At 39.4% G+C, this 22,909-nt stretch overlaps 2 protein-coding genes across 2 annotated transcripts; both read left to right on the forward strand.

Annotated features, from left to right (window-relative positions):
• The first annotated feature begins 130 nt into the window (after positions 1-130).
• On the forward strand, positions 131-17,006 carry spef2 (sperm flagellar 2). The gene is made up of 39 exons (XM_044375469.1): positions 131-343; positions 804-906; positions 1,060-1,312; positions 1,602-1,772; positions 2,056-2,202; positions 2,515-2,591; positions 2,738-2,951; positions 3,189-3,377; positions 4,293-4,480; positions 5,495-5,672; positions 5,952-6,174; positions 6,342-6,415; positions 6,574-6,640; positions 6,812-6,846; positions 7,124-7,227; positions 7,407-7,654; positions 7,812-7,881; positions 7,985-8,139; positions 8,301-8,507; positions 8,926-9,059; positions 9,395-9,522; positions 10,092-10,230; positions 10,345-10,482; positions 10,736-10,881; positions 11,000-11,068; positions 11,221-11,302; positions 11,648-11,707; positions 11,798-11,933; positions 12,418-12,543; positions 12,735-12,873; positions 13,075-13,147; positions 13,350-13,506; positions 13,594-13,700; positions 14,170-14,352; positions 14,652-14,744; positions 15,126-15,296; positions 15,519-15,734; positions 15,916-16,038; positions 16,368-17,006. The coding sequence occupies exons 1-39, from the start codon at positions 286-288 to the stop codon at positions 16,431-16,433; spliced, it is 5,247 nt and encodes a 1,748-aa protein (XP_044231404.1). The 5' UTR covers positions 131-285; the 3' UTR covers positions 16,434-17,006.
• Positions 17,007-17,189: 183 nt separating this feature from the next.
• LOC122998544 (UDP-glucuronosyltransferase 3A1-like) lies at positions 17,190-21,830 on the forward strand. The gene is made up of 11 exons (XM_044375475.1): positions 17,190-17,522; positions 17,865-18,022; positions 18,231-18,332; positions 18,454-18,574; positions 18,897-19,060; positions 19,275-19,439; positions 19,795-20,003; positions 20,153-20,298; positions 20,409-20,494; positions 20,835-21,054; positions 21,173-21,830. The coding sequence occupies exons 2-11, from the start codon at positions 17,941-17,943 to the stop codon at positions 21,438-21,440; spliced, it is 1,563 nt and encodes a 520-aa protein (XP_044231410.1). The 5' UTR covers positions 17,190-17,522; positions 17,865-17,940; the 3' UTR covers positions 21,441-21,830.
• Positions 21,831-22,909: the final 1,079 nt, after the last annotated feature.

The raw sequence follows: 22,909 nt of genomic DNA on the forward strand, positions 1-22,909 counted from the left end.
GGTTCTGGATCAGTTTGTTGCCAATACAACCTTGTTTTCATATGGGTGTATGACATGAGAACTGATCCAGGGCCAGCTGTCCCCGCCTGCTCCCACGAGGGTCCTCCTTAAGAGCGCTGGGCAACCCCTGTTGACGTGTCACCATGGCAACGACGCACCGCTGGGATCTCCTCCGCCCGTCTGTTTTTTTAGCCGTTATTAGCGAGATAAAGAGTCATACTATCACTTAGCAACATGAAAATTAACTGGTACCATATTGTATGGGTTAAACTTTAAAAAAAGAAGATGTCGGATATATTGTGCAAGTGGCTGAATGAGGAACTCCGGCTGTCAAAAGCTGTTGGTAAGTGTGAGTGAAGTTACGTCTAACCTAGCTACCTGCGAGCTAAATTATGCTAACGCTAATACGGTGGTTTAGCAAACCTAACTGTTCTGTGGTACACGAAAAGGTAAGTTATGTGAATTTACAAAGCTAGCAATGGAAGAGCTATTTTAGAAGCTATCAAAGTGAATAAACAAGCATTTATTAACAAGGGCAAGGAATATTGGGTGATGTTATGAGCATTTTAAATGTAAAAAAATGGACCAACGTTTTTTTATTACTTGGGTTTTTTTAAACCTGGAAAAACCGTTACGTTACAACCTGAATTGTCAAAACAGGTACTGAAACTGGTCATTTTAAATATATTTGATAATTGTTGTCCAACATTTTTTAAGTTGTACAACATTTTCATACATCATGCTACATGCTACAGATTTCCAGTTAAATGAAAATTAAAATGATTGTATGTTTATCTTTACAGAGCCAAAGACCTTTGCCAAGGATTTCTCGAGTGGTTACCTAATCGGGGAGGTTCTGCATAAATATCAGTTACAGAACGATTTCAATATGTTTCTGAAGAAAGAGTGAGTATCCCTCCCTCTCTCTCCGGCGTATTGCTTCATCTCAAAACCAAATAATTTGTGATATCTGACTATTAATAGCTGACTATTGCGTAACATTTCCAGCTCATTTGAATTGTCCATAATGATTCATTGTAATCACACCTTTTCTCTTAGCACCTCCATCTCCAAACTGAATAATTGTACCCGCCTTGAGCCTACTCTCCATTTGTTGGGGATCTCCTTTGATGCGACCACAGCCCAGGGACTGATGCAGGAGAAGCAAGGGGTTGCCACACACCTCCTTTACCAGCTCTTTGTCTCACTAGAAAAGAAGAAGAAAGCAGAAATCAGCGGGACAGTGATGGAAATTATGCAGCCTGCAGCCAATGCTAGCCTGCACAAAATAGAGCATGAAATCTATTCTGATGTAAGGGGGGCTGTACTATAAAGTATGTGTGTGCATGTGGTTAGGGGGCCAATTTCTTTGGGCGACAGACTGTTCTATAGTTGTAGGTTTGTTCTGTAGGAAGAGATAAGTCATCTTGTTCTGTACTAATACTGAAAAACTGTATGGTGAAGTATGGCAACTCTGACAGCCTTTTAGTCTTTAAGCCTTTCATTATTTATTTATGTTTGAAGTTATTAGTTTATTGTAACATCAATATCTACCAGAAACATCTCATTTGAAGCATCTTACTATCTATCTTTTTATATAGCGGCTGCAAGATGTGGTAAAACGTGATGCAGAGCTCAAGCTGCGGAAAATTTCCCAGCACTATGAAGAGAAATGCCTGCAATGGAACCACATGTCTTCACTGTCACAGCCAGTCCAGCAGAAGAGACAACTCAAAGTCCAAGATGAGAAGAGAATGAAGAATACTGAGAAGGTACTGAAGCCCATGGAAAGTAAAATACAGCATTGTAATATAATTTACCTGTATTCACTTAAAATAAGGTCAGAACTTATGATATTAAGGTTGCCTAAAGTTTACATCTGTATCAACATGATTTTTTTTACATATTCTGTCTCAGTTTCTCACCTACAATTCAACTGCTGCCAGACAGGTTTTTCCCTATCTTCATTCACTTAACCAACCTTAGCTGCTCGATGAATAAAGGAAAGCTCACACCGCTGACAGTATTAACCATGGGGAACTGTGTATGTTGCAGCTGCGGGTGTGTCGTCAAAAGCACAATGACATCATGACTCGTAACCAGGCCAGTATTGTCCGGGTGCCAAAGCCACCTCCCTACACTTCACTGATCAACCTAAAGAAGAGGCAACAGCAGCAGCGACGCCGAGAACAACATGTGCAGGTCAAAGCCAGATAAAATAATGATGTGATTTGTTATTAATCCATGCTGGGAATTTTATTTTTGGCCTTTCCGGGCAGAGTCAGCCGCACAGTTGTAGGGAGAGTGTTTCATGTTCACTTTTCCTGTCAATATTTTCCTTGGGATTTTTCATATTGGGAATTTCAGTCTGTAAAGCTGTTGTCATACCACGAGTTCTCACAGCACATTTGTTGCACATTTGTTACACATTTGTCCCATTGAAAACAAAGAATTGACATGGGTTTCTTTGTCCTTCTGGTACTATTGCAATTTCTGTCTATTTTGTCCATGTAGACGGTCCAGTCTGAAATAGCCCAGTTTGAGAGAAACAGAAAGAAACTGGTTACTTCTGGTTTCGTTTCCTCTTCAAGGTGATTGAAAAATAAACATTCTCAAAATAAAGATTGTATTCATGTAGTGTATGTTATATAAATGTTTGTATTAATGGAGTTATATTGCAACCTGAGTTATTTAGCACAATGACTTAAATGTGATTTAAACCTTTTCAATTCACTAGTGGTCAGCCATTCACTGGAGATTTTCCTCATGGTGGCAACAGTCAGGGCTGTGACGTTTCTGGAAGTGAAACTAAGGTGATACTACAATCCAATAGCAAGTACATTCAGGAGATCCGCCAGAGGTTGCAGGAGAATGCTGTAGCTTGTGAGCAGAGAGAGAAAAGACGAGACAGATTCCTGGTGGAACAGCTCAAGTCACACGAAGCTCGAGAGGTGAGAAATGTTAATATATCTAATGTTAACAGACATAAATACTCACTCAGAAGACATGAGACATCATTCAATGCAATATTTTTTTCCCCTGAGGAATTTATAATTATCATTTAGTTTTGCAAAACAGGTTTAAAATAAATCTAACACATCTTTTGTCTTTGCCAGCACACATTTTTGACATGTCATTTTTAACCCAAAGTCGATCAACTAATCAGTTACCTCTGCCCTCCCCTGCAGGAAGCAAGACGAGAGGAGCAGCTGGTGAAGCGTCTGACACGTCAGACTCAGCAAGAGCAGCGTTTGGCAGTGCAGCTCCTCCATGTCCGCAAACTGAAAGAGGTGATCCGGGAGAACCGCCTGTTCAGAGAGCAGCAGTACCAGCAGCGGAGAGAGAAGGACTTCCAGGAAGCTCTGGAGAGGGAGGCGGTGAGATAGGATGAGAACGGAAGAAGAATAATCCTCTCTATTGTCACTTTGTATTAGACTGTATCAGTGATGGTGTGAGTGGTGTCATAGAGAGAGAGAAGGATGGACTGGTAGGTTGTATTGTATCAACATAGTGTTTGGTATTATGAAGAGATAGACTTTAGAGGGATAGGTATATGGTGAAGAAAGTCTATATGAATCAGGACATAAACAAATATGTTTATCTGTTGTGTCCTTCAGGTGATTACACTTATACTGTAGATGACTGATTTAGAGAGACGGACAGTATGAGACACCTGAATAAATATCGGATATCTATCATGGTCCATCATGGTTTCAGTGTTAAATATGGGGTATGTTGTAGTTTAGCTTATGGTGTGGTCATGGTGCAGAGGAACTGTTACTAATATAATTCATAAGGAATTCCCAGAACAGATTGCTTTGTGATTAAGTCTCAGATTCTGCAGTTTCTGCAATTTGGCATTTACTATAAAAAATGAAAACATATTTTTTAGGAGATGATTTAGGGAAAAAATCATATGATTAAATATACATGAGCCTCAATGAGTATCATTGACAGAGTGTCTATTGGCAAAGTAAGAAGCATAATCCTGAAACATCATTTTAGAGAAGTTGTGTCTATACAGTAGATAACAATGATAAAGTCCTCCTGTCTTTTTTTCTGCAACCTACAATATCACTTATCTACCGACTACAAAAACTGACGTTTATTATTTTGTGTCTCTTCAAGGCTTTTTTTCCTCCAAAACCCACCAATTTATGTCTTTTGCACAATAAATGACCCATGTAACATCTTCTATCTTCCTTAATTACTCACAACAGTGGTGCCTAGTCCAGACATTTATGTCATGCCATTTACACTCATTCCATCTCTCTGACTGGGGTCTGGTTTAGGCTCTGGCTCAGCAGGTTAAGTTGGACCATGCAGACGAGATCAGAAAGGAGCTTGAATTCTGTAACAGGATTGCTGCTGAGCGTGCTCAGAGCAGATACAAGAAGCACTTTAAAAGCTGCAAGGAGATTTTGGAGCAGATAGTGGACTTGGCCACCAAGGTTGGAGAATATCGACTACTCACTGGGAAGTATGTAACACAGTTTCTTTCACTAAACCATGCATATGGTACCTGGCCTTAAGATTACCAAATTGACCTCTCGGTTAGTTGAATAATGAATATATGCACATTCCAAATGTGTTCTATTGTGTAAGTATTATTATCAAAAATATATTGCAAAAGTCAGTTAACCGTCTCATTTCAAGAGTTAAAATGTAGTTTTAAAGCACAACTCTGGCCACTTTGTGATATGTGAGAGAGACAAAATGATTGGATAAGGCCTCTGCTATGTCATATTTTTGCAGATTTAATATTTATGCTTGAACAAACATCACATTAAAGAGCATAATATAATATAAAAAATATTTTAAAATTTTAAAAATGTATTTAAAAACATAGATTCAGAAACATGCATATGTTTAAAAGAGATAGACACAGAGACATGGTGGGTAAAATTAAGTGCATAAGGCTAGACACAACAGTAGGAAATATGCGCAGCTTTCTATGTTTCTGTCTTTCTACCAGAAAAACACATTTAAAAAGGTATTTTAGGACAATATTGACAAACTGAAGTCTCTGTTTGACAACTGAAGTATTGGGATCCACTGCTAATTCAGATGTGAGTCAAAAAAACTACTATTATGGAAAACATTATTCTACATCTGATGGGTGGTAAAATAAAACCAGGTGATTTCAACGCTCTGTCTGCCTCTTCTCATGATCAGATACATCATTGCCACAAATATACACATGCCCACAAAACCCTGCACTATAGTCCGTACCACATGAAGATACAGTACATATATTTATCCTGCTGGCCAAGTTTTTTATGTTTGTATCCACTGAATCAGCTCTTCTACTCATGGTTAGATTAACCATGTTAATATACAATTAAGTTTTAGGTCCCATCAAAATAGCAATCACATTTATTTTGAATACGTTTAAAAGGACATTTGGAAGTTAGTTGTCTCTGTCAGTAAAACCCTGTGTTCCATTACAATCCAGCTTTGCCTCCTTTCAAATGTTCTGCTGTGTCGTGTCCAGTCTGATTCCAGAGAAGCTGATGAAAGAATGGAAGGAATTGCTGTTCAATGGTATGCCTCTCTATCAGCCGATAAGTATGGAGGGCCAGCAGCCGGGGTTTGAGTTCTCTTCCCCACTAGACCCTGTAGAGATTAAGAAGCAGGAGATACTCAACGACCAGGACTATGATGAATACACTGTGAGTTTGAAATGAAATGTGCAGTGTGTTTATCTTATGTCTGTATGTATGCTTGCACATTTGCACATACCTTGTGTGTGTGGATTCTTGACTGAATAGCTTGTTAGTCAAACCTCAAGGTGAGTGGTGATTTCACTAGCAGTTTCAGGTATGATCATAATTGTGGAAAGCAAACCAAGCAACATTTTTTGACATTTAAGTTTGAATTATCCATGAACTGAAGCCCTGAACTTGATGCTGAAGATCCTCTTTGTCTTAGTTGTGTGTTCTGTTTGTCAGAACATGGTAGGTGAGTGGGCATGGCCAGAAGAAGCAGGGGAGACCAATTTACCCCTAACCAACAACAAGATTCTCGGACATGTTGTCCTGCGGCTGAGGAACATTGTCCATCCAACCATCGAGGAACCCTCCACACTGTCATTTCCTAACTTCATGCTCAAAGCCTGTGTCCTGGGCAAGTTTTGCTCTGGCAAGACCACCTGCCTAGCCAAGATTGCTGAAGGTACATGACATGCAATCCAAACAGAGATGCATGTATACACACATACCTACAAACACAAAGTCAGAACTCTTAGTTATATTTGCTTTATTTGTTGGGAAAAACAGATGTGAAATGAGATTTTATGGTTAATTTGTTTCTGAGTGTGTGTATGTGTTTTTTTGCTTTAGCCCATGGCATCTATGTCTTATCAGCTGACACACTGATTGAGGAGGCACTGACTGCTTACCAGAATGGAGAGGAGGTTAGTCAGAAACAGTTAAACAGTATTGTAACTTCACGTGTTTGAATTTTTATTTAAGTAGTCACCTTATTTTGCCTTAAGAGGATTTTTTAGAGCCATAAAGGTTAAAAGGTCATTAATGCTCCTAAACATTGCATGTTATTAAAACACATTTACAGGTCACAGAGCAGAGGGGAAAGGAAGACAATGATCAATTGCTCACATCCTCCACATCACTGAAATCTGGTGGGTTACTGAAGTCAGCATGTTTCTATTGTCTCTTATTCTTTACTGTTTATTCTACATACTACAGTATGTTTATTTTCTTGTAATAGAAATGCACTGCATATTAAGTATTTCACATGAATGAGTGTTTTATTTGATCGCATGTGTCAGGATATTTTCATTGTTTTTCAGATCTTGACACCCAAGAGGAAAGTAGCAACACTAAGGTAAGAAAGAGCTGTTTGTATGCATTTGTGATTTTCTGACTATTTTGCATTTACTCACACATAATGCAACCTTTATCCAACCTAATTAAAATAATGACATGTAAGATATTTAAGAAATAATGAAGGAACGAATAATGAAGGTTGATTGATTGATCCATTTTCATTCCAAACAGGACATTTTATCCTGCTCTGTATCTAGTAATTAGTGTTAATCACACTCATGTCAATGTTTTCTTCCTTAACTCATCGTAAGTGCTTACATGTGCCACTATCCCAGCTTTCTGTCCGGGCCATGCAGGGAGGAGCTGCAGAAAATGAGCTCAGGAAAGGCAGTGCCATCCCTAATGAGCTAGTGGTGGACATTATAGTGGAGGCTATCAGGTAAGTTCCTGTATCATACTGTATGTAGGATTGTCCATTTTATATCCTCAGTGATAGAATCTTACTTTTATATACAGTGAGGACAAAACAAAGAGAATTACAATCTATTAAATAAAAATATGTAATTGATTGAGCAGAAAAACAAACAAAAGTCTGTGAAATATTTATGTCCTCACCAGGCAGATTCCAGCTGGGTCAGGTTGGGTCCTGGATGGATTTCCAGTGGACATCACCCAGGCCTATCTGCTAGAGAAAGCCCTTGGTGGGTCTGTGGATGTAGGGAATGAAGTTGTGAGCAGCAGGACAAACCTTGCTATTGATCCTAATCCACCCACACCGCCACCACCACCAGCTCCTGCACTGGACCTGGTTGTACTGTTGGATATTCCTGATGAGTGTGTTGTCAGGCGGGCTGTCAATCAGACGGGTATATTACAGTGGTTGCCGATTAATGCAATGTATCAGTGTGCCGCCAATCATTTTCTGTAAGATGATGTGTGCACGTATACATACACAGGTGATCATTTACATGTAAATTGTGTGTTTGTGTGTGTATGCTACTCTTGCTCCCAAAACTGGTGCAGGTACTGATACTGCTGCTGCTGCTACAACCTCTACAGAAAATAACTTATTTCTGGCACAGATTCCGAACAGGTAAGAAAAAAAAGAATCAAATGGACAGAAAAATTGGAGTGAATACTTTACTAATAATGCATGACCCTGTATATAATGTCAGTCATCCTTTTCCCACCTCAAGGATTGCAGCTTTTCAGGACACCTGGACCAAACTAGAGGAATGGTTTGGCAGGAAGCAAAACATTTTGGTTCACGTTGATGCAGATGTAGAGGAAGAGGAGCTTTACAAGAGGGTGGAGTCTGTCCTTCAGCAAGTTATGATGCAAACACAGGAAGGTAACTGGTTATCATTTTAGTAGAGAGTGTTAGTAGACTCATACTGTAGATATGATTTTTTGTCTGTTTCTGTATGATATATAGTGTGCAATAGATAAAAACTCTTCCCCTGGAACAAGCACAACGTTTTCTCACAATATTCCAACTTACTGCCTCATCAGCTCTTGGCAATCCTTCTGTTGAGGATGATGAAGTGTTGGACAGTGGAAAAACTGAAGAATCCTCTTCTGCCACACCTGCACCTGTAGACCAAGCTCCGGCCCTCACAGACCAAGACCCGGGCCCCACAGAGTCCAATATCAGCCTTAACGAGCAAAAAGATGAAAGTGTGACATCAATTTCCAAATCCAACACACATTCCCCAAGAGGTGATTTGATCAGTAGTTTGTGGATTGCACAGTTTCTTTTAAATGACTTCAAGTCACATAAGAAATTCGACTTGGAAGAGATCATTTAGAAATAATATCTACTCACTAGGAACATGAAGTGTTTCTTTACTGATAATGACTTTGTGGAATATAGACACATTTTATATTTTGAAGGTACCAAACTGATATTTGATTGAATATTTGGAAAAAGTCTGCAATATCATCAACCAATCTCTATTTTAAGGTTGTTTGTTGATTTTTAATCAGTCTGAAAGTACAGCCATTATCTCTTATTCATCTCAGTAAATTAATATGATACTATGATAGGTATTTATATCTCATTAACTTTCAGTGAATATGATTAATTTAACCTTATAATAGTGATGATTAATATACTTTTTCTCTGGGTAATCAATAGGTCAGTCAAGGAAGGCATCATCTTGCTCATTGACCAATGAGGACTCTCAGGGAGTCCCCAAGAACCCACTTGAGTGTGCCTCTCCCTGTCCAGGTTCATCCAGTTGGGTCTATGTGGATGAACCTCTGCCCCAAGTAGGATACAACTTCTATCTATGCTTGTGTTGCTTAGCAGAGTTGGAAGTGCCCACTAATCTCCCTTGTAGAATCTAATTTTATCAATGACGCATAACATTCAGATGCACTCACAGGGAGGGGTAACCACAAGATGGCACTCTAACATGATTTAGCCTGTGGGCTTGTGGTTTCCTACCATCACTGGCTTTCAGAGTCTGTTTTCAATTACATGAAAATACATGTCATCAGACATCTTTGTGAAATCTGTTCCATTACACTATGCCTGTTTTTTCTTTTAGTCCCCCACACACTCCACTTTGTTCATCTTTTCCCCTGTCTATCTCTATCCCCAGGAAATTCCAGAGTACCTGTGCTCCCATTGGGATGCAGTATGTGACTCTTATGTGAGCAACATAAGGGCAGTGATGCAGGCACTGCGCTCAGAACACACTCTTATTAATCATCACCTATTCAACATCAGGTATTTTGCCCAGCCTTCAAGTCTGAACTTGGTTTATTTCACATAGTCTATAATTTAACATTTCCATAATGGACATATTTCTGTCTCTGTCCACATTTTTATATTTGATCACTATAAGATGCATAATTGTCTGTTTTGACATGTCTTTTCAAGCATTCTTACATCTATGTATCTGATAACATTTAAAACTACTGTTGCAAAACAGCTATACCCTGTAAATATTACAGTGTCACCTCAGTTAATACTTTTTTAACTTATTAATACTACATTTTGTCATAGCTGCAATTACAGTACCAGTCACTGAACCAAATTATTGTCAGCATCTATTAGATGCAGATTGTCACAGTTATTCTTACCTTTGAATACAGCAATGTGTAACCAAAATGTTCTTACTATAGGTCTTTTGACAGACATCTCTGACAAAGAAAGAGAAAATTAATGTAAATAGAAAATTATTACAAAATTATATTTGATTAATGTCACATTTTACTAAGTATTATCTGTTTCCTTTTACCTCAGGCAGGAGGTTGTTTTTGAACCTAAATTGTTTTAAAATACTGTCTCTACAGAGAGGAGTACAAGCATTACTTGGGGCGTCCTGACCTGAAGCAGGAATTAGTGTCTCAGTGGCAGAAGGACTTCAACAAAATACCTGGTGATATGAGAGAAGACGAGGATACCAAAGCGGAGCTACATCAGCGACTGGATGTAAGAAAAAATCATAATATATTACAATACAGATTTTACTTACTCTGATCTTGAGAGTAGTGTAAAAAAAGAATGAAAATATGAAACATTAAAGGTGTTCTGATGTGTTTGCAGGACCTGCGGGAACGTTTGTGGGACATTAGTGACAAGCGTAAAGAGGAGGATGAACAAGAGAAGGCTTTGCTCACGGATGATGGCTGGTTGGAGGATCACACAGCGGTCCTAATCAACCACCACTCTACACTCATGCAGGTAAAATTTTTGTTTTCTATTTAGCCATTTGGCTGAACAAAAAAAAACAATTTTATGGGGTCACTTCTATTCTGTAGTTTATTAACTGTAGTTTATTAATTAACTATTACACCCCTCTGAACGTACCTCTTTCATCACTGTTTTCTGTCCTCTTGGTATTTATGTTGTATAGGTGTATTGAGCGCCTCTTCTATGTATCTTTTCAGTTTGTTTTTTGGCAAAACTGTTATTTTGAATTGTTTATGTTGTATAGGTGGAGTTGAACCGTTTCCAGGACACACTCTGTATTCTCAGGGTCTATTATCTGAGCATGTACAGACAGGTGCTGCCTGCGCTTCCCTCCAACTTTGTCTGTATCCCCCTACTGGACATCCCAGAAATGATGGATGAGGAAGAAAGGCAAGAATCACAGTATTCATAGCAAACTAACCATTTTGATACAAGATAATACAATGAAATTACAAGATAGTTAGGGAAAATAAGTGCAGAAAGTGACAGAATGATTTTGTCTCAACAGTACTGAGCCAGCGGCCACAAATGTGTGTAGTCAGAGGGATGAAGGAGGGGAGAAGAAGAAAACTAAATTGTAAGCGAGGAGCACTATCACACGCAATGATTGCTTAATGTTTTCTTCAGTCTGTTTCAAAGATTTAATGAATGTTGTCATATTCTCACAGTCCAAATACTCTGTGGCAAAAACAAATGCACACACATAAACTATTTCCTCCTTTTCTTCAGTATTCCCCTCCTCCCCAGACATCCTGACTCTTCAGGAGTGGCCTCCAAGACGAACAGCCAGGGTCAGAGAGAACCTGCCAAGGTCATTTTAAACCAGATTTCACGTCCCTCTTTATGTGCCTCCCATTCACTTGCATTTTTTAGTCTTTCTAGATGTCTGTAATAGTGTTTGTTACTTAAGAATCTACTCATAACCTACTTCTATATATATTATGTAATTGCTATCTTTGTTTATCTCAGTTGATTTAGATTCTACTACATTATACACATACTTATTCTTGTTGAAGAAATAAACCTTTTTGGTCGTTCTTATTTAATGTTAATGTAGTTTGTGATGACGTTCCAACACAAAAATAATTAAAATATTGTGACGTGCTGATGTACAGTTGTAGCAGTAACACATTTTGACCCTTTTGTTTTCTCCTAGTCACTTCATGAGAAACTGATCTCCGACCACGGGGAGGCACTCACAGCCATCAGCAAATTGGTAATGCTCTGTGTGTGAGAGTGTGTGCATGAGCATACTATGGAGGCATTTTTAACGTTCCTGACATGTTTGGGTTATACATGTGTGCAGGTGTCAGCAGAGGCCCATCTGAGGGACATGGAGGCAAAAGAACAGAGGGAGAAACCGCAAGAGAAGGAGAGGGAGAAAGACTCTGCAAGTGCAAACAAAAAGAATAAAAGGACTCAGTCATCAAAAAAACAGAAAGGCATGTCTATAGTAGAGTACTATTGTATTATTATATATAAAGTACTATTAGAGAACTATAGAAAACTATTGAGAGGTACTTTCGAGCATGTGCTATGTGTTGCTGTAATCTTGTCTTTTGTCCTTTTTGTATCACTAAATTTACCCAAAAGAGCATAAATACTACTACTATAATGATTAAATAATTAAAAATTATGCAATATCCATGTTTAAAAGTTTTTTAACTAGAAAAAATGCCAGATTATAATTTTTACTCTTTAGATCAGCCTTTCTTCTCTTTTTTTGGCCTGTGACCCCAACAAATTGTGAGGTGAATATAAGATTTCAAAAAAGGACTCCAAGTGGATTATGTAGAGATTAATGTATATTTCAAGCCTATGTGATATATGTATTTTTAAATATATAAATCAAATACATTTATCAGTCTTATAAATATCAAGGAGCTCTTCTGCATCATTATCTTCCTCCCTAACTCTTCTCCCCAGGTCCACCATCCCCTCCCCCTGCACCCAGCCCTGTACCATCTGATGAAAAAAACTCAGAGAAGACTCATTATCAAGAAGTCAGAAGCAAAATACAGAAAGAATATGCTGCTGCACTGAATCACGAAGGTATGCTCACATACACATGAAGAGATGCAGTAGGTTCTCATCATCATATTAACATTGTCAAATTATTACATTAATAAGTGGCGTTGTTTTCTGAAAAGTATCATGTGAAGGATGCATGCATGCATGTGGGTTCATAGTCAACATGCTTATATATTTGTGTTGCACTGTTTGTGTACGTGTGTGTTTTCCAGAGCATGCAGTAAAGGTACGCATTGCGCTGGTGAAAGGCCGTGGGTTAGTGTTGCTGCAGTCCCTGCAAAGTAGAGCAGAACAGACCTTTAGCAGCATGGAGAAGTGGTTAGAAGCACATTATCTTGCAGAAATGAAGAGGTATGGTGTTAGTGTTGCTCTGTTGCATTATTGTGGTGAAGAAAGGTTGATTGTGCTGATGATGTGCTATGATTTATTTCATAGCACAGTGTGCATAATGCTTGTAAAGACATGTAGATTTTACTCTCGAATTATAGAGTAGTCTCGAATTATACATATAAAACATGTCTGACTTTTTATGCATGTCTCTCCTTTTTCTAGTATTGACCAACTAGCAGAAGTGGTACGCCACCACATAGAGTCTGGTGCTAAGCTGCAGGATGAGCTAGTGTTGGTAGGTAATGTCTTAAACTGTTAAACTTGTTGGTTTTTTTTATGTTGGACATTTTTCTATATACCCAAGATTTATAATTACATGGTTGCTGCTGTAGGATGAAATTTGAATTGTTCCTCCAGACTGTGACATTTGACAATGGCCCAGAACCTTTTTTACTTCAGCCTTTCCTTTTTAAGATTCCTCATATTTGCTTCTCCAGGAATGCACTGACTTCTATTTGAATGGAGACTGCCACTTTGTGGCCAGCGTTCCTCCCCCTCCTCGTCCACCTCCTCTGGAGAAACCCATGCGGTCCACTCTGACCATCATTCAGCTGGAGTCACTCTACCAACATCTATGCAACATGGCTCCATCAGGTACATACAGGGGAGACAAGTTGAGGTGTGTTAGGGTCTATCCATTTATTCATCCTACAATTATTTTCCCTCTTTTCTGTCTGTCAGGCTTCATGTCCAGTTCTGAGTTCTCCAGTTTGCTGAAGGACATAATCTCTGTTAACATGGGCAGAAACACAGTGCCTGAGCCCTGGATCAACATGAATGAAACACAGGTACTCTTCAAGGTCACATATTTCACAGACTGAAAACACAAAGTTGGGTGAAAAAAAATAAAACTGGTACTAAAATGTTTTTCACCAGAAAATTATTTACACCAAAAAAGTCTGTTTTGTAGTAAGGTGTGTCTACATTACTGTCATATATAGGTGAGACATAAGAAGTTAGGTTAGTTAGCCAGTTAGTCAGCTATACAGTTCTTGTGATATCCAATAGGTGTAAAACATGTGTAACTGAACCTGCTATGCAGTCTTGAGGACATTTTTCATGTGAGGGGCTTTGCTTGTTGTCATAGGCTGGTTAAAGCAAGATTTGAAAAAACATTTTAAGACCCAATAACTCCATAATCAAATAGCACCATACTGTCTGGTTTCATGCATAGTCTAAACACCGATCCTGTGAGATACAAAGAAAAACACATGACAGAATCTACCCGAGAACTGTCCTTTCCTCTCCTGTCTGTAGATGATGGAGATAGCATCTCTGCTATCGGATGAGTATGAGCTGATAGACTGGCGTCGGTTCCTGCTCAGTGCTGCCCTCCCTTGGCCATTTCCCTCCTTAACACAGCTGCTGGTAGTGCTACAACGTTTCAAGTCAGCAGATAAGGGTGACACAGGCTATATCAACGAAGAACAGTACCAACAGGTTAGTTTCATATGCAAACACACAAGGTGAGACCAAAGAGAGATACACACTATGAATGTATAGTCCACATCCACCCTCAGCCCCTCTTTGCTCTTGTGGCATTAATGTATAGTGAGATTCACTTTCTATAAGCACACCTGGATTCATGTCACAGTGACTCCACACTTAATTAATACAGTATAGTATACAGTATATAGAATAAATACTGCATAAGAATCTAAAACATACTTTAAAAACTGTATTATGCTGTACGTGAAAAGAGATGGTTTAGGTGTTTGTTTTTCCCCCTTCATCACCAGTCAGAGTTGTGGTTTTCCAGTGAGAGTGTTCAGCCCATCCCTGAGGATCCCTCTGAGCCTCCACCTTATGACCGTCTGGCTAACTTATGCAAAGTAAGTACCTGGAATGCCTGACAACTGAATTCAAAGTCAAGGTAAACTTTTATTTTTTATTAAATTCAAGTGGTCACAAGCAACATAAAAGACATAAAACGAATAAACAAAGGAGTGACAAAACATTGGAGCATTGCCTAACTTTTCAAACTATTACAATAGTATAAAGGGACTTTTTAGCCATTTCCAATGATATCTTATTGTAAAAGGAATTTAGTTTCGAAATACAAATTCACAAAGCATACGGTCAACACTTCATCCATCTGTTGAATAATCTTGGATATAAAGCTCAAAGTTTATTATCTACTGTGTGTCCAAATGAACTGCTCTGCAAGCAAAAAATCATATTAAACAACATTTGTGTTGGTTTTTCCTTCTTAGTTCTTTTTCCAGTTGTTTGCAGACCACTCTTTCTCTCCACCTCGTCTGGACTACGTGTCAATGCTGCAGTACTTTGCAGCTGATCCTAACCCGAAACAGGGGTTCATCAGAGCACTTAGTGTAGTGATGGGACAACATCTCAAGCACCCAGCACCCAGCCATCTTGTCAAGGTGAAAAAATGAATGTACACAGAAAAGTTATGCCAAGAATGATTTTGTAAGAGCATGCGTGAGGTTTTTCAAATGGTTGATCTTTTGTTTTGGAATAAAACTCAGTATGCTTTACATTAAAGCAGTAAAGTAATGAAATGTAATGTAACATGTGAGTGTTAATGTCTCTCTTCAGTCCTACAAACTACTATCCATAAACAATATCCCTACATTGTTGTGTAGTCTATGCCCAGTATAGAAGAGGCTACAGAGTTCAGCTTCTCAGAGCCTGACGGAGAATACAAGGAAGAAGAGACTCTGTGTGCATCAAGCAGTTTGTTGGGAGAGCAGCAAGTGTCCATCCCTGCTCTTCTTGCTGTCATCTGCCACAGAGTTACTAAAATGAAAGACGACAACACCCTTCCTCCAGGCTGCATGAGTCAGGAGGAGCACACTGAGGTATAGCACTATGGAGGAGCAAACTGTGCTTTTAAGGAAATAAAAGAATTATTGAATGTATGAAAGAAAAATACATTTACAATAAAAAAAGAATAATGATAGTGAGGATAAAATAAATTAGATGTTTTGATAAAATAAAACCCTCCCCTCATGGTATTGCTTTCTATATCTTGCCCTCCAGCACCTGGTGCATATATTCACAGAGCTTGGGTGTAGGCCTGAGGATCGTGTCCCCTTCTCAGTTTTCTCTCTGCATCCTTTGACCCAAAGCCTGATGGAGAGCTCAGTGCACTACCGGCTCATAGTAAGTCCCTGTCGAGACTCATGCTTTTCATCTGTAGTGCCTGCTGCAGTGTCTGTTAGATGAGGCTATACAGCGTATCACAGCCGCTGTGATTAGTCACACATACTCAGCATCCAGACTGTCCATCATCACATGCACTGACCATACCCATTTTTTATTTTTAAAGCTACTGCTATTACTTTTGAAATTGAAGACATTTATTTAGGTATTTTGTCACCTCCGTTTCTTATCCCAACACCACCATTTGTTACCCTTTCTTTGTCATTTTCAACTTTTATTTTCATTCCAAAATGTCTGTCTCTCTGTTTCTCTCTTTTGCTCTCTCTCAGGATATTCATAAGGTGCTGCTGGCCCAGCAGGATGAAGGAGAAGCTAACAGCTTGAACGTTTCCTAAATGATAAGACGTATCCAGTACATATACATACTGCTGTCTACGTCATGAAGAACTCTTTGACTCAGGAAATGAAAAATATGATCCATTCTGTGTTTTGAAATATTCTGATTACTTGTTTGAAATGTTTAATCTCAGGTTAATTGATTACTCCAGTATTGAATCAGTAAATTTGCAGCTATGGCACTAGGTGTGGCCTTAACTTGTCTCAATATCTCTATAACTTATGAAGGTTGGAATAACATCATCACTGAAATGACAACAATAACATCAGTGATGGCAGGATTGACCCCTCTGACTCGCTCTCTTTTTCTGATACACTCCAGCAGTTTTTCTGACTCACTTGTTTTTCTAATGACCTCTCTGACACAGAAAAGCATTGGTCACGGCTACAATGAGTGCATTGTCCAGGATAACCTACATGTCAAGCCTGACTTGCCAGCAACAGCCTGCCAGGGCACCCATAACCCTATTGTAGCCCATTCAGCAGAGATATGTTGTGCTAGCTTCTCTATTTGACAGACACTGCTGCCCGTATACCAATAAAGCCAATGCAAGCTGATCAGAAAAAAAAAATTTATATACATATATGTATAAGCAAATAAAAGAGGAGTGTCGCTGTTATTAGCTAGCTAATCTAGCTAGCTTTCGAAAGACAAAAAAACTTATTAATGCATCATTATTCTAAATTAAGTATGGGTGTCAAATCAAATTAACAGTCAAATCTCACATTCTTTTCTAGAAAATATAATATGGAAAACATCATGTAAAAAATGATTTCAATTGTAAAACAAACAGCCCTGACATTTCCTGTTAACATTTCCATTCATCTAATTTGATACAAGAAGGGCTTGGAGAACCCTCAGCCCCCCTTTCCCCCGTCCCTTGTTCCCTCCCTTTAATTATCACTGCAGGTCCTTTGCTCCTGGACTTCTGAGTGCCTGAGTGACTTTTTGAGAAAACAGAGCCACTCATATGTGTCATGTAGGCAGAATCATACACCCAGACTGGCATCCAGAACTTGGTGAATAATCAGGAATACTGTACATCAGCGCCTTAACGTCGGACAAGACAAAGCATACCGTGTTCCAGGTACACTAAGTGAGGATTCGGAATTTCCCCCTTATCAACTTGACAATGCAGACTGTTTAAAAGAAGAGTCAAACATGAGATCAAAAAGAAGACTTTCAGGACCTAACTTTGTGCGCTGACAAGATGATTTTTCCAAGAATGTCATTTTTCTCAGTTTTACGTTGGTAATCCTGTGTTTTTTCCTCTTGATTTGTTGTGGATTCTTGTTTTCTTACATTTTTGTGCAAATTTTTCTGGATCGCGTGTCTGCCCCATTCGCTTACAGGCTCTAACTTTGTTTCACAATTGAAAAGGCAAACTTTCTCACAGACAGAATTGTTGTTCATATGGTTTTTATTACAGTTTATTTTTGAACTTGAAGACTATTTACGGAACTATTAGAGGACTTGGATGCAGGTCAGCGTGAGGTACTGACAACATGGGAATTGTATTTTGGATGTGCTCTCTCCTGGCTCTTCCAGTACTTCAGTCTGCCAAGATCTTGACTGTGTGTCTAATTGGTGAGTAGGGGGCCAGTGATTGTGATGGAGATATTCATTTTAAATATTTGTCCAGAAATATGAATACCTCTTTGCCAGGCTGGTTACTCAAGAAAGTACACGTTAAAAGTGTGAAGGAAATGATCTATGTGTATTATATGTGTTTTAATGTAGTATGTAATAGTATAGTTACTGTACAAGACTTTGTCTCTCTCCTCCTCTCCAACAGGAGGAAGCCACTACTTGTTATTAGATGAGATTTCTCATAACTTGCACCAGCACGGCCATGAGGTCCGCATGCTGTTACAACTGGGAAACCCCATTATTACAGGTACACATGCACACGCTGAAACATACACTTGCAGAAAGATATTTTGCACAACCTTCTGTCTCATCTTCTCCCTGATGTAGTCACTCTTATTTTCATGTAAATTATTGCACATCTCTGCCAGGTTTTTCCTATGCAAGTCGTGCAGACAGTTACCAGACCAGCACCTGGTCCTTAGGAGAAGAATACATTAAAGAATACAATGGCTGGTTTTTGGAGCAACAAACACAGTTTTTACTGGGAAGGTATCACACCATTTTATTTTAGTAGAGATAAAGATTAAGATAAAGATAAAGACTGTTAGATTGGTAATTATGTTACAAGATTATATGGAGACTTTTTTGCTCAGGTTTTACATCAACATTTTAAAGCTCTTGAATTTATCTTATAATAATGCCTAATTTGTCTCTGTGTTAGAGTCTGAAACGTCAGGGATCAGTGTGAATTATTACTCTAACAGCATTATATTTGATTCGAATTGATTTTACCCTCACTCCCCACGCCTCATTCAGTATGTCTTTATCTTACTCACGCTCTCATTTTTTTCTTCCTAACTCTTTCTCTCAGGGATAACTTTAATAACTTTCTAAGCTTCATGGGGCACCTGTCCTATCAGTGTGACAAGCTGTTAGGGGACAAAGAGATGATAACTTTCCTCCAGAGGGAACGCTATGACATCGCTGTTCTTGATGCTTTTAACCCCTGCTCCTTCATCCTGGCACACAAACTTGGTATCTGCTGTTCATATCACTTTGTTTTATGTCATTATTACCACCATATATTATTTACTAAGACCTTACCACTTTTACAATTTGCAGATTGCAGATGTATTTCAATATGTTAATTTAACCAAATTAATGGCCAGATTCATAGTGATGTTTTGTTTTTTTCAACTGATCAACGGCAACTCAAACATTCCTGCACTTTACTCTTTATTTACTCCAGGTGTCCGCTATATAGCTTTCTATCCTGGCACTCTGAATGGTCCTCTGTCCATCGCCCTCCCCATTTCAGTCTCCTTCGTCCCAGTTTTCTGCTCCCAGCTGTCTGACCACATGGACCTCTGGGGTCGTGCCAAGAACCTCTTTTATTCACTTCTGGCTCCTATCAGTAAGAATGGTGTTACTGACTTTTTCAGCTAACTAAGTCCATCCATACTATCCATAAGTACAAATCCATACAGTTTTTTTAATGGGTTCAATTTCCTCCATTCATTTTTGTTTTTTATGCTCTTCTACTATTGTTTGCATCTGGAATGTCATACTATCCAATCATTTTTTTTTCTTATCTTTTATTAATGATATTTCTCCTGAATAATCTATCTTGTTTCCACGTCTTTCTCATGTATGAGTGTCATGTCCATCTTGTCAGTAAGTGTTAAGCTAATGCTGAGTTATCACAACGATTATTAGACAATGTTGGTGCCCTCAATTGTCTGCTCGTGACTTCTGTCTTTTATTGAAAGGTCAGGAACTTGTATGGTCGATGTTTAGGGACGTAGCTGAGCGCCATCTGGAGTCAGGCTCACCCCCTGGTGGTCTAGAGGAGTTACACCAAAGAGCTGAACTGTGGGCCTTCAACAATGACTTTTCTCTGGAGTTCCCCCAGCCTCTTATGCCCTTCACTGTGCTGGTTGGGGGTCTGCTGAATAAACCTGCAAAGCCACTGGATCAGGTTTCTTCTCTTGATAAATAAATACAGATATGTCATGTAAGATTCCCTGTTCTTACCTTCCCTGCTTTCCTCTCAACTTTTCTCTCACCCTGCCTTACCTTCTCTCTCATCCTGCATCTCCCATCCCCCAAACCTCCTGGACCCTTCAGGATCTTGAGTTGTGGATCTCCAATTTCAGAGAGGCAGGTTTCATTGTTGTGACCCTGGGATCTATGGTCTCTTCAGTCTCTGTGGACCCGCTTCTGGTGGAGCTGGTGGCTGGCTTCTCCATGATTCCTCAGGGGGTGATCTGGAGGTAAAAGTGTGTCACAACATTTAAAAAAAAATTTTGTGGCACATATCTCAATATTCATGATTATATAAATAAGGAAAACATAAACTTCCTAAACGGTATTTTGCTTGCAGGTATGACCCCAAGCAATGGCCACCTCACCTGGACAAACCCTCCAATCTCAGGCTCCTGGACTGGCTCCCTCTGAATGATATGCTGGGTAGGTTTATCCACTCGCCATGGACTGCATCTTTCTCAAACAGATATGCAGGTTAAATTATGTGCAAGACTGCCAAAAAGCTTGTCACTAGATTGTTTATTGTGGGCTATGCTATCTGAAAACAGACTAAAACAATAAACTGCAGTAAGTGAAACCATCTGTCTGGCATTTATACTTGATGAATGACTTAAATGATTGATTATTAAAGTTGTTGTTAATTTAATTTTGTTTGACTCATTCGTTATTCCACTAATTGTTTCAGTACTACGTGTACTACTCTGGCAGCATTGTTGCATCCATTTTATGATGACATTTTTTTGTATTATTCTCTCTTTTCCAGGCCATAAAAAAGCATGCCTCTTTATCACCCACGGTGGACAAAACAGTCTTCTTCAGGCAGTGTACCATGCTGTTCCAGTGCTGGGAATCCCTCTGTTTGGAGACCAGTTTGATAATGTAGTGAGGGCTGAAGCAAAGGGACTGGGCCTCACCATCAACCCCACGCAAATCAGCAGGGGACTGCTCCGCTCCACTATTCAAACACTCATACAGGACAGCAGGTATGCGGATGCCATGGAAAGACAGGCAATATTTGTGATGCCAGTAGAGTACTTAGATGTCTTCAGCTACTCTCTGTTTCTCTTTCTTTATTTTATCCCAATATTTCTTCTTTTCTAGGTTCAAGTCTTCAGCTTTGTCTCTTAGCAGGATCCACAAATCACATCCTGTCCCTCCCACGCTTCGACTTATCCAGTGGGTAGAGCACATTCTGCACAGTGGAGGTGGAACTCATCTCAGGCCGGCCTCACTGACGCAGCCATGGTACCAGAGATACCTGTTGGACCTGGTGCTTATTCTCTCGCTGGTACTTCTTGGACCTGTAGCTCTCTGCTGGACTTACTGCAGGAACAAGAATAGCAGAGATAAACACCGAAAAATACAATAGTAACACTGAGCGTTGCCTCAGGGAAACTTTGGATTAATACTTCAGTTTTATGTAACTTGTATATCTGGTACTTATTATATACTGCAAATGTTTAACTTGAAATTTCAAACATGGGGTCAATATTAGTGTGGAAAAAATGCTTTTCAAAGCAGTTTTTGCTTTTGTGTGCGTTTCACTTTCTGTATTTTCAGTTTCACTTCAATGGAATTGTGATAATGTCCAGCATCCTGCTTCCCCCCTCCCAGCGCCACCATGTCTAACAGACGCCTCATTTGTACTGGACAGTAGCGCCACACTGTCCAACACCTCTGTGATGCTTTGACCTGGCTGTGTTGCAAGCAGGGGTGGTTGACTGTCTACACACAAACACAGACACACACACACACACACTAACTGAGCCATGCTTTTGTATAGTTGCAGGCTTCCAAATGGCAGAAAGCCATGTTAGTGTAGATGAATGAATGTTTGTCTGCTGCTTTGTTTGTCTGCTGGAGTCATAGAATACATAGAATAGTGTGTATGTGTGTGTGTGTGTGTGTGTGTGTGTGTGTGTGTGTGCGTGTGTGTTTGGGGCAGCATTATGGTCTATTGGCTCTTCGGTTTATAACTACCAGCACCACCTGCAAGTCTCAACTCTGACCCCCACACCCTCCTCTGCTGGTTACCACTGAGTCTCCTTCCCCTGCCTGAACAGGGCACAAAAGCGCACAGCTATGTTCACGGTCAGCGCTCAAGCCACTTTTGAGAGCAGACCATTACTTGGAAGACGCCTCCCCCCTCCTCCCCCTTCTGCTCTGTCCTCCCTCCAACTCCTTACATCTGTGTTGGGGGTTAGTAGGGAGGAAAATATAGATTAGCAAGGAAATAATGACCAATTAGGACAGCTTGTTCTTTGTCCATTCAGCTGTCCGTTCCTTCATTCCTTCTCTTCATTTCATTTGTCTGTTTGTCGGGCAGTTGCAGGTGCCAGTGAGTCTTCCTCTCACTCGCACGCAATCTAAAATGGGCAGGGCAAAGCATGACATGACATGGGGGGGAAAAAAAATAGAAAAGCAAACTGTAATGAAGCAGAAGAGGAATACACCAAAGCAAAGTAGAGCAGAGGGGAGTGAAAAAACAAATGTCCCAAAAGTAAAAGTTAGGCACTGCATTTACAGTTCTGTTTTTGTCACTTTCAGTGTGAGTCTGATTTGCAATCATGAGTTTTACTGCAGGTATCCTGTAGTACCAAACAAGACTAAATTATGAAAAAACAAACAAACAAACATAAAAGCATCAATATGTCTTTTACAAGGTAGTGTACAAGGTAAAACAGCTAAAATGAAGCATGTAGATGTTAAATAGTGTTGTAAAGGTTGTATACGACCGACATGACTCAGATGATTTCTGTAATTGAAGCAGAAAGTTTGTGCTCTTCTGAAGTGAGAAAGGCTCCAACGTGAAAGCATTTCACATTTTGTATAAGTAAT

This window comes from Thunnus albacares, chromosome 2 (assembly GCF_914725855.1).
Source record: "Thunnus albacares chromosome 2, fThuAlb1.1, whole genome shotgun sequence".
NCBI lineage: Eukaryota > Metazoa > Chordata > Actinopteri > Scombriformes > Scombridae > Thunnus > Thunnus albacares.

What these genes read in the sequence shown, in the direction of transcription:
- spef2 (XM_044375469.1), top strand. Translation starts at nt 286, where the DNA reads ATGTCGGATATATTGTGCAAGTGGCTGAATGAGGAACTCCGGCTGTCA. An exon ending in AGGAAAGTAGCAACACTAAG is followed by an intron (nt 6,847 to 7,123) that starts GTAAGAAAGAGC and finishes CCACTATCCCAG; the next exon opens with CTTTCTGTCCGGGCCATGCA. An exon ending in TCACAGCCATCAGCAAATTG is followed by an intron (nt 11,708 to 11,797) that starts GTAATGCTCTGT and finishes ACATGTGTGCAG; the next exon opens with GTGTCAGCAGAGGCCCATCT.
- LOC122998544 (XM_044375475.1), top strand. Translation starts at nt 17,941, where the DNA reads ATGGGAATTGTATTTTGGATGTGCTCTCTCCTGGCTCTTCCAGTACTT. An exon ending in CTTGACTGTGTGTCTAATTG is followed by an intron (nt 18,023 to 18,230) that starts GTGAGTAGGGGG and finishes CCTCTCCAACAG; the next exon opens with GAGGAAGCCACTACTTGTTA. An exon ending in ACACAGTTTTTACTGGGAAG is followed by an intron (nt 18,575 to 18,896) that starts GTATCACACCAT and finishes TCTTTCTCTCAG; the next exon opens with GGATAACTTTAATAACTTTC.